Genomic DNA, 11,031 nt, shown 5'->3' with positions numbered 1-11,031 from the left:
CTGGAGAGGGGGGGGGCAAAGAGGAAACAAGTTTTAATAAAGAACCGTGTGTGCATTTATTGATAAAGTAGAAGAGATTAGAAATGAGACACAACCATCAAATTACAGCCTTCAAAAAAGCAAACCAAGGCAGCTGAACCAACATTCTTGAAAAGTATTTCTCTCCTGTCTTCACTTAAATATTCTGAAAGACCTTCTGCAACATCTTTAAGAAGCGTAAAGCAGGTAAATAATCCAAACAGTACTGGATTTAATACTCTACTGAAATATCCAATTGTGTCCACTATTTACTAATCAAATGTAAATTATGCTCTGCCCCCAGGTGTACCCAAAGCACATTTGACTAAAATTTGTAGTGTTGGAGATATGCAGTCACATCTAACAATGCATATTCCTGCTAGTTAACATGTGAGGGGGTTAAGACCATAGAGCTGTATTGCTGATAGGCAAACTCAGACTATAGAAACGTGTGATGTCATTTCCCCCTTCTCTCCTAGGGGGGAAGAAGCAAAATAAGTATTTCCTGTTTTCTCTCTCTCTCTCTCCTTCATACCATGTGAGCAGATGAACATGTCTGGGTCTGCCCCCAAGCCTAGATTCCATTTTGAAAATATTCCATTTTGTACCCCAAAAATATTTTACCTGCATTTGTTTCTGCTGCTAAGGACAAATGCTTGACTGTGAGTAAAATATATGTTTTAAACTTAATTTTCAGTCTGTAGCCTGTTTCTTTGATAAATGGGAGATATCAGCCTAAAGGGAGATATCAGCCTAACAGCTAAGTCCTGTGCTTTCAATTAAACTGCTTAAGATGGGATTTAAACTCTGCTCAGTCCCATACTTTTAAGTGCAAGCGCTAAGCCGATCCCTTTGGCTGCTAATCCACATATCGGGGTCTATAGGGGAATAAAATATAGTTAATTACATTCCCTCACCTACCTAATAATGCCCGCCATAAGGTTATGGGTCCAGTATAGGAAAGAATTCCAGAGATTTCTGAGGTTTTTTTTTACTAATTATTGAAAAAGATTTTTAAATTGGAGAAATATTTTTTTGTTTTGCTTCCTCAAAGTCTTTTGTTCTAGTGTTGATCCTCCAACTCGGCTGCCCTTTTCCTCCCCTTTCCTTTGCAACACAGCAATGAGACTTGAGGGTTTTTGACTTTTATTTTGCTTTTTGAGGCTATCTGGATTTTTATCTTTGTGATTTTGAGTCTTTATTTTGAATTTTGGGCGGTTTTAATTATTTTTATTTTTGGACCATTTTTCAATTTGGGGCCGAACTTCTATCTTTTTGATTTTAGGATGGCTAGCAGGGAATTTCCTTGCAGAAGAAGGCCCCAAGTTACCCAAGATTACTCAAGAATGATATCCAGTAATTCAAGATTTATAAAGTAATTACTTTAGAAAAATGTCATCACACATTTTGTGTCTGTTATTTTCTTGCGCCAGTTTTACACAGTTAGGCTAAAATTCAATGTACCTGTATGTCATTTAGGATCTGTATCCTGGCTGGAATCTAGCAGTTTCCTCAAAAATCAGTTCTTTCAGTTTTTCCTTTGGTAAGTCATCCAGCTCCATGTCAAACTTGAAGGGTGCTTCAGCTACAGGCTAACAACAGCAACATGAAATCTTTTACTAAACCTGTTTACAAATTTGTTCCAAACCACCATAGGAAACAGGGAGGTAACAGAGAGGTAAAGGTAAAGAACTTTGAGGACCAGGTGGTTTAAAAGCAGGATATGTCTTTAAAAAATAATAAAGCATAGCAAAATTAGTTTTACGATTCATTTAGTAACCAAAGAGGAAGCAGAGGCCAACTGTGTGTTACTTCTTACATTTTTATAGGAAATTTCCATGCAGTGTTCTTGTCAGATTAGGTCTGAGTTGTTTCTAGTTATGTGAAGACAGTCATGTCTATTCGTCAGAGTGAAAGTGTCTCACAGAATGTGTTAAGTAAGAACGCAATGAAGTGTATGAAATCTTTTTCCTGTGTTATACAGCAAATTACAAATAACATGAGTGTATGGCTCTTGTACAGTGGCACTGTTTGTGGGGTCTAAACACAAATGCTACATGCACAAAGTCTGGACAGATACATGGACATAAACAATTATGTACGTACATCTGGGGGCTCTGACTGAGAGGAATTGTTCACCATATGTTCACCTGTGTTGACAGACACTTGTCATGGGAAACAGTGGTGTAGCTATTGTAGATGGAACAGTTGTTTTCGCTACATAAAATGTGGCACTGCTCTCAAATAGAATTTAAAACCTAAGGCATCTGAGAGTCACATGGTGTCAATTGTCTAATATGAACCCATCTAAACATGAATATATAAATATCAATCTTTATTATTATGATCACAGATCAGTCATTAAATTACAATCAAACAAAAACAATTTTACACTTTCCAGGCCAGCAAACAACTACAGTCATACCTTGGTTCTCAAACAGAATGTGTTCTGGGAGTCCGTTCGGCTCCCGGAACCGTTTGAAAACCAAGGTGTGGCTTCCGATTGGCTGCAGGAGTGTCCTGCAGCCAATTGGAAGCCACGCCGGATGTTCGGCTTCCGAAAATGGTTCAAAAACCGGAGCACTCACTTCCAGGTTTTGATTGTTCAAGAGCCAATTTGTTTGGGAGCGAAGGCGTTTGAGATCCAAGGTACGAATGTATTTGGAATTAAGAGAATGGCAAAGGGCTAGGATGTGTGAGCATTTTCACACACTCACAATCACACTAGAATGGATTGCTGAATGTTAGTGAGTGTGCTTGCACAGAATTTTGTCACTTTAACAGTGATTTTGTTAGTGAAGCCTGACAAAAGAAGGGAAATGTAAAGATGATCAGATCTGCTTGTAAATGTAAATATAAAGTTACTTACTTACTAGTACATATAAAATTATGAATTTTGTTTGTGATTTACTTGCTAGCTTCCTCTATTCCCCAAACTATTCTAAGCATCTATTTAAAGAGTTTCAGTGATTTCAAACCAAGTAAAATAAAATGTTCCCCTACCTCATCACTTGGATCATAATACTGCTCTAGATATGGATGCGCCAAAGCTTCTTCCACTTCAATTCTTTTATGAGGGTTGAAGGTCAACATTTTATCCAACAAATCAAGAGCTATAGTAGAGAAAGCTAGAATCAGTTTGTGTTGTAATGCAGCCATATTAATTCAGCACTGTTCTTCCCTTCATGCATGATTCAGAGCAGTTCTGAATATGTTTAGCAAGCAGCACAAGACATATATATCCTAATTCAGAACACAGAGATTGGAGGGTGGGAAGAAAAATAGTTTATAGGAGAACAAACCATATCCTACAACCTCCCTAACAGGTTCCAAGGCATCATTGAATGCTTTATGGGACTTTGGACTGGACTTACTGCTTATCTGCTCCCAAGAAAATTACTTGCAAGTGTGCTTGTCTTGAGGTACTTGCCAGCCCTCTGCTTCTGATCTTGCTGGACATTGCCACAGTCAGTGTACTTATGTCTTTCTGCCCCAGAAGGGTGCAAAAGAAGCCAAAGAGGCTCCCTACCTCTGCTCATCACCAAGGACTCAGCTATACAGCTGCAAATAAAATGTTTTAAGTGTGTTGCAAAGTGCAAAATACAAATGTGACACTAGATGGCGACAGTGAGCTATGGCAAATTCAATGTATTTTTTTCAAAACGTTTTTTTAAAAAAGCATTTTCACAGCATTTTTAATGTGTGTGTAGATTTCACCCAAACATGAAATGCAAAGCCCATGTGCACTGTGTGCGTGTCCATAGCACCTGGGCCTTATTTCCAAGCTTTGTTAATCTGGAGTCAAGCACAATTGATAGAGGTTCACTCCCAACTCCAAAAGAAAAAGAAAAAAGCACCAGCTAAAAACAGTTTCATGAGCATTTGGCCAAGAAATGTCTAGGGTGAGCAACCATCCTTTAGAGTGCCACTGACCAGCAGCACATGAAGTGATTAGACCCAATGAATATGAACTGGGAACAGAAATTAGCAAACTACAAATCTCTTAACTTTTTTGAGATTTAAGCTCTTTACAAGCTGCAATGAATCTGATACCAAACACAAATATAACATAATTTATATAGTTATATTCAGTGAAGGAAGATTTAATGGGCAAGATTTCAGCCCTTGCTACATTCAATGGTCACAAATCTTGCATCACTATATTCCAGTTGTTATCTCAATCTTTTTATGTTACCTTTGGGGTCAGCATTTGGAAACAGCCTGTTCCATGGCACCTTGTTTTTGTACGGAAGAGAAAGCAAATAGTTTCTGGCTTTCAAATTGATTATGCAGTTCAAGTCTTCTTGAGAAGGAGATCCAAGTATTCCTACAATTCAATAAAATAGAGAAAAGAGTATTATTGTGGAAACAAAGCACTTGAATGCATTTGATAAAGATTAATATCAAGTTTCTTAAATCTGTTATCATTTACTAGATTGGGTGTACTAATAGATGCAGGTGTGTCACTGAACAACCACCTGTCATTTGTGGTACTGAGCACCTTCCACTAATTAAGGTTATTTCACCAGCTGCTGCCTTTCCTGACACTATTCCTGCTCTGGTTACCTCCAGATTCAACCCCTGCTCAGGGGCTGACTTTGGAAACTGGTTGGAAGCAGTTGCTAGTAATCTGGAAGCAGCACTGAAGGGAAATTATGTGGTATTCTTTAATTATCTCAAACTAGTTCATATCTGTGTACCAATGGATAATGAAAATTTGAATCAAAGGATGGTACTGAAGAGGAATTTTGCTCTTGTTCGTTTTCTACTTGTTTCTGTGGCACTTACATCAAGGAGGTTTCTGCTGGATTGTGCCCTTGCCTCGTGGAGGAGTGCAGAGTGCTGCATGCAGAGCAGGAGAGGTGAGAACAGGGGAGAAAATCAGCATGAATTTAAAATAAAAATATGAATAGATGGCCACAGCTGGTACCATCAATCAAATCAGTAGGCTGGAGAGAAATGGCAATTAGTAGACAAAAGCAGCCTTTGCCTATAGTTATATATAGAAATCTTACCAAGGATGTGGTTCAGCTGATCAAGATAGTGTTTTCCTGGAAAGATGGGTCTGTTTGATAGCATCTCCGCCAAAATACAGCCTACAGACCAGATATCAATAGATTTGGTATAACCCTACAAGAAGAAAAATGGGGGAAATCACTTGTTGCTAGCATTTGCTGTACTGTTCAACATACTACAATTTAAGAGAGCCAAGATATGGTAATTTTGAAATCCAGAATTCCAGTCCTAGCACTTGTGATGAATCAGAATTTATATAACTGTTCTTGAACAATGAGGCAAGCACTGTGTTTTATAAATATGAAGGGTAAGCACAAAAGTACAGAAGACACCTACAATGCAATCTATGGATGATTACTAATAAGTCAGTCTCAATGTCTATATTTGCTTATCACAGAAAACCACAGTTCAGCCATGAGAAGTTTAGAAGCTTCTTCTTTTATTTAAGCACAACTTGCCATGCTGTTGGGACTGAGACCTACTATTAAGCTTAGCCACAATTAGTCTTAACAAGCCAACGTCAGTAGCAATAGTGTCAAGCTGCCTTGTTTTAAACTAGCTGTCGTTAAGAATAACCACAGTTGGTTGGTTCAGAACATTATGAACGGTCGCTAAGTAAAAGCTACCAGATTCCTTATCGTCATGTAGGAACAAAAAAGGGGAGGGGAGCATGTAAGTTTGAGGCTCACTACAGCCATTTCCTGCTTATTCACATCATGCTAAACTATGGTTTATCATAAGGTGCATATTCAACCCTTGCTTTCAGCTGGACTCACTTGCACTCACCCTGACATGTGTGCATGGGAATGCAGTTTTAGAAACATAAAATACAAACTTTATCCAATTGTTACCATGTGAAACCCACAAAGATTACTCTTATTTTTTTTATTCCAAGCCCTAAAGCCAGTGTGATCTTTTGATATAAAACAAAGTATCAGGAAACTCTGACTTCAATGATTGCTGAGTTAAGCAAGCCACACACTTAGCCTGAGCTGCTCATGTGTAAAATGGTACTAACTTCTGATTTCATATGAAAATAAACAGCATATTTTGCACACAAAGAGATGATACAGAAATAATTAAAAACCTGACAATATGGATTTCTGAAGTGCCCTAGAACTCTGGATATAACTCAATGCGTAAGATTTGATATACACATGCTAAAAGAATTGACAAGCATTAGAACATGGTCCATTGAACTTTCTTGGGTTTATGTGAGTTGGATCCCACTACTACTAAGCTCCAGACTGCCTCAATTCCCACTTGCCTGCTTCTGCAAACTAGGATGCAAACCCACAACCGTGTGTTCCACTGTGCTCTGCCAGTTTAGCCAGCTCCTGTCTCTCACCAGTGATAATTGCATGCCTGCATATGTTCACTTTCTTCCAGGGATTAAAATTCCAAACGAATGCTGGGCTGCTAGTTTATTTCCTATCATACTCACAGTTCCATTCCAAAGCTAAAAAGTAGCAGCACTAGGTACTGTGGCCTCAATTCGGTAATTCTATAAAAAGCCATACGCAAGCAGCTTCATCTCTCAGAAAGCAATATAAATTTCAATGATAGGCAATCAAGAATTTCTACTTGAAGTCAAAGCTAGCTCTGGTTTGCAGCACAGTTGGTTAAACACATAATCAAGACATTCAACTGAGCCAGCAATCTCTCATATGGCTACAGTCAGTGAATTAAATATCGGGGTGCAATTTGTTCATGTACAAAATTTAGGATTTAATTAGATTTTCCAGGAGCCACATTGTAGTGGAACGCTCTCCCAGCAGATGTTGAACAGCTAAACAGCTATGTGATTTTTAAAAGACATCTGAAGGCAGCCCAACAACAACAACAGTAGTAGCAATAAGAATAAGAATAACAATATATATTATTATTTGTTATTATATATTTCAAGCACCGCATGAGGCACTCTTCCATACATAGCTCTTACTTTAGAATTCAACATGATTTCAGGAGCTCTGTACCAACGCGTAGCTACATATTCTGTCAGGAACCCAGTGTGATCATGATCTGGATCTGCAACACGAGCCAGTCCAAAGTCACAGATCTAATATCAAATCAAACGAAGATGTTATAGGAGGCATAGCTTTCTCTTTATTTTTTGTCACATCAATATTCCTAATCAAGCAAAAATTCATGCATTGCAGGGGATTGGAGTAGATGTCCCATCCAACTCTCTCTGATTCTATCATCAAAAACCCTCTAAGATTTTCAAGCTGCAGTAAAAACTGTAAATGTGCTTTCTGTCTTTTAGAATCTGCAGATTAGCTGTCCCATGGCAACAAGAAGGAACATTTACAGGTTCCATTCTTTAAGGAAATGGAGATAACATCTGAACAAAAAAAGTGAACAAAGCTTCAATCCATGCATAAACAACTTTTGTGTATGTGCTAAAACTTCATTGCCAAATACCACAACAATGGTACACATGCCTTTCTAATAGTCTCTGTTACAGCTTAGTTTTTGGGATCTTTCTTGGCATAGAAATCCACTGATTTAAAACAGCGAATGAGTAAGTTTTATATTGACATGGGTACTTTTATACTGACAAAAAGATACTTGCTAACCTTGAGATCACAAGTGGTGTTTAGCAGCAAGTTGGAAGGTTTGAGGTCACGATGCAGCACATTGGCTGAATGGATATATTTTAATCCTCTCAGGATCTGGTAAAGGAAATAACAGATGTGGTCATTGCTGAGATGTTGAGTCTTTAAGAGCTTGTAAAGGTCTGTCTCCATTAGATCTTGCACAATGTATCTGTAAATCGTATTAAGGCAAACAAACCAACATTTTACTACATAATACTGGAGTTGCTCAGCTCCCAAGTTCTTTAAAACTTCACTTCTACATTTTCAGAAGAAAAAAATGTGCAATATTGCTGGATGGTTAATCAATAAAGAAGCACATCACCCATAACTAATGTCATAGTAGTCTTACTTAAGAATAGCTGAGTAGGTAGAGCACAAGACTCTTAATCTTAGGGTTGTGAGTTTGATCCCCATGTTGGGCAAGATCCCTGCATTGCTGTAGTTGGACTAGGTGAGCCTCATGGTCCCTTCCAAATCTACAGTTCTATGATTCTAAATTGCAACATTTGCATGGTACAAGGATTGCTTACGAATTGAGAATAGCAAATTGTAATAGGATATGGAATCATGCCAATCAGTTGGGCTCTTGGAAAAATCCGTATGACTGCTTCAAACAGTCCTCTCCAGTAAGACAACTGGACATGGGGGAAAAGGCTTGCTGTGAACCATGAGATGGGCCTAGAAGGATAAGAAGGGAGGAGAGGGAAACTCCCCAAAGTGCATACAGTTGTACCTTGGTTTTCGAACAGCTTAGTTCTCGAACATTTTGGCTCCCGAACACCGCAAACCCAGAAGTGAGTGTTCCAGTTTGTGAACTATTTTTGGAAGCTGAACGTCTGATGGGGCTTCCACGACTTCCTGCAGCCAATCAGAAGCTGCACTTTGGTTTGGTTTCTGAACGTTTTGGAAGTCGAACGGACTTCTGGAACGGATTCCATTCGACTTCCAAGGTACGATTGTACAATCAAACCAAGTGGAACAATGGAAGTGTGTGTGTGGGGGGGGGGATTCTGTCATTGGAAGGGTGGGGGAAGGAGCCAAAATAGACAGAAGTTGAGGGAAGCACAGAGAGATAGGGTGGCACAGGAAAAAGAGATGGGGTATACAAAGAGCGAGCTATGCTACACTTGAAACTCAGTCCACTTTTAGCCTTGGCCCCACCCCACCCTCTGCCAGCATGCAGCCCTCACTCCAGCAGATTACCCACGAGGGATTGAAGTCCTCAACAGATAAAAGGTTCTGTTGCATTACACACAGAAAGACTTGGGCTTAGTACAACTACTAAAACAGCAAGAATCACTGGATGACAAGATCAAGGAAGTAGTCTTTAACATATAATTTAGGATAACACCAAGATAAACAATCAGCAGTGAAACAGAGCAGAAAGCTGAAACAATGAGAGCACAAGGGCATACATCTTTAAAGGATACACATCTTTCATCTGTTCAGTTGTTGGAGCTCTGATAATGTCATTGATCCCAATAATATTTTCATGTTTGAAGCGCAGTAAGATTTTGATCTCTCTCAGAGTTCTCTGGCAGTAAGTCTGGTGTTCAAAAGGACTGATTTTCTTTATGGCCACCCGAACTTTATTCACATTGTCATGTGCTGAACTGGAAGAAGAATCATCAATATTAAACAAAAAATTAATGGCACTACAGAACAAGACTCGGGTTGTCTAGAAATGCTGACATAGCCTTTTTCAATCATGAAGATAACAAAATTCAATTTATCTGCCAAAATACTGTGAGGTTTCAGCACTTTAACATTTTTCTCAGAACCAGTGGTGGCAAGGTAATAATGGTGGCATCATAATAACTTTAACCATATTAGATAAAGCTTTAGACACTATGTCAGAAAACATTATTTAAAACATAGAAGCTTGCATTGCATTAGTAGCTTGCATTAGGCCCAATATACCTGAAGGAGCATCTCCACCCCCACCATTCAGCTTGGACACTGAGGTCCAACTTCAAGGGCCTTCTGGCGGTTCCCTTACTGTGAGAAGTGATGTTACAAGGAACAAGACAGGGGGCCTTCTTGGTAGTGGTGCCCATCAGATGTCAAAGAAATATATGACTTTTAGAAGACATCTGAAGGCAGCCCTGTATTGGGAAATTTTTTATGTCTGATGTTTTACGATTTGTTATATGTGCTGTAAGCTGTTTTGCTGTATTGTATAAATAAATAAAATTGTATGAATAATATTGTTCTGTTGTTGTAAGTCCTGTTAAATAATTTTGAACAAAATACAACAAAATTATCCAGGTAACAGTTAGTCACTTGCTGCTTTAACTCTTCTCAAAGTTTTTTTCAGGATGTGAAAAGCAGTAGACAGGAAATTTGTCAAAATATTCACAAGATTAGTTGTCTCCTTTGAATATTGGCATTCAAGATCCTACTTTTAAGCATAATTTCAAACTTCATTCCAGATTTCCTGCCTCATTAAAATGCCCATGATTTCAGCTTTAATTAGAAAGATGGCACACCACCTCATGTCTTTGAGAGAAACTTAGCCAATTCAATCTTGCAGGAATTAAAGTAGTCTAAATCTCAGATTGCCTGTTCTACCAAACCTTTATACTGTCCTGTTGGTGTGTCAAGGGAGAAATAAGGTTTTCTGAAAGGTAACAGTTGCCTGAACAAATGAATAGAACTAAACAGAAAACTGATGTTTTAGATAAGGAAATAAGAGTTAATACACACTGAAATACAGCAAACAGGAGGACATTATATCAGTAACCAAATTAACCAAATTGATGAGCCAAAGAACAGAGAGGAAGAATCATTTTATAATCCGGTATATGCTTGACAGGTTAGAAAAAAAGCCATTTCTCTTTACTGAACAATGCGCTGGTCACTCAGGCTGAACAATGTCCTGGCCATTGCTTTTTTTAAGCTTAGATACACAGGGACCTGGGTTAAATTTTCCATTAAATTAAAGCCTTTTGTCACGTAACATATTAAGTCCCTATGTGAACCACTATGTGAACAAAAAAGGACTACAAAAAAAATCAAATATTTATTAAAGGTGCAATTCCTATTCAGGCAATGTTTTAAAATGAAAAAGTGCTACAATTTATGATATAATATAAAAGTTATACACATAATCCTGAAGTTAAGAGCTTTTCAGTCATGGTTTTCTGGAGAGAAACAAACTGTGAGAAGTGTTTCAGACAATGCTAAATATGGTCTATAATTGTGTATATCTAGCAAAATTTTATGCATGACAAAAGGTCATCAAAATATAAAAAACTAGATATATAGCATATTAAAACACATCAAAATATTCTGTGAATATTATACACAGAGATATCCAATGTACTGTATAAGGATTAACGAAAAGCCACTAACTGAAAAGAAATATTCTACATCATGAATAAATGAAATGCATCAT

The 11,031-nt window shown here is 38.0% G+C and overlaps 1 protein-coding gene across 2 annotated transcripts in view; it reads right to left on the bottom strand.

The window, feature by feature from the left end:
- Positions 1 to 11,031, bottom strand: part of MAPK1 (mitogen-activated protein kinase 1) — a 34,294-nt gene that overhangs the window by 4,519 nt on the left and 18,744 nt on the right. The window contains exons 2-9 of one of the 2 annotated variants that reach the window (XM_083590463.1): positions 9,065 to 9,247; positions 7,614 to 7,803; positions 6,977 to 7,093; positions 5,034 to 5,148; positions 4,214 to 4,345; positions 3,022 to 3,131; positions 1,483 to 1,610; positions 98 to 205 (exon numbers count right to left, since the gene is read on the bottom strand). In XM_083590463.1, the coding sequence (XP_083446589.1) occupies positions 1,494 to 1,610; positions 3,022 to 3,131; positions 4,214 to 4,345; positions 5,034 to 5,148; positions 6,977 to 7,093; positions 7,614 to 7,803; positions 9,065 to 9,247 (964 nt within the window). In that variant the 3' untranslated portion in view covers positions 98 to 205; positions 1,483 to 1,493. Of the gene's footprint in view, positions 1 to 97; positions 206 to 1,482; positions 1,611 to 3,021; positions 3,132 to 4,213; positions 4,346 to 5,033; positions 5,149 to 6,976; positions 7,094 to 7,613; positions 7,804 to 9,064; positions 9,248 to 11,031 lie in introns of those variants that run through there. The other variant, XM_083590462.1, reaches the window with a different exon arrangement.

The sequence above is a fragment of the Podarcis filfolensis genome (genome assembly GCF_964270895.1).
Source record: "Podarcis filfolensis genome assembly, chromosome: 16".
Lineage (NCBI taxonomy): Eukaryota > Metazoa > Chordata > Lepidosauria > Squamata > Lacertidae > Podarcis > Podarcis filfolensis.
The sequence above is the reverse complement of the archived record's forward strand: the minus strand, read 5'-3'. Positions and strand labels throughout refer to the sequence as shown.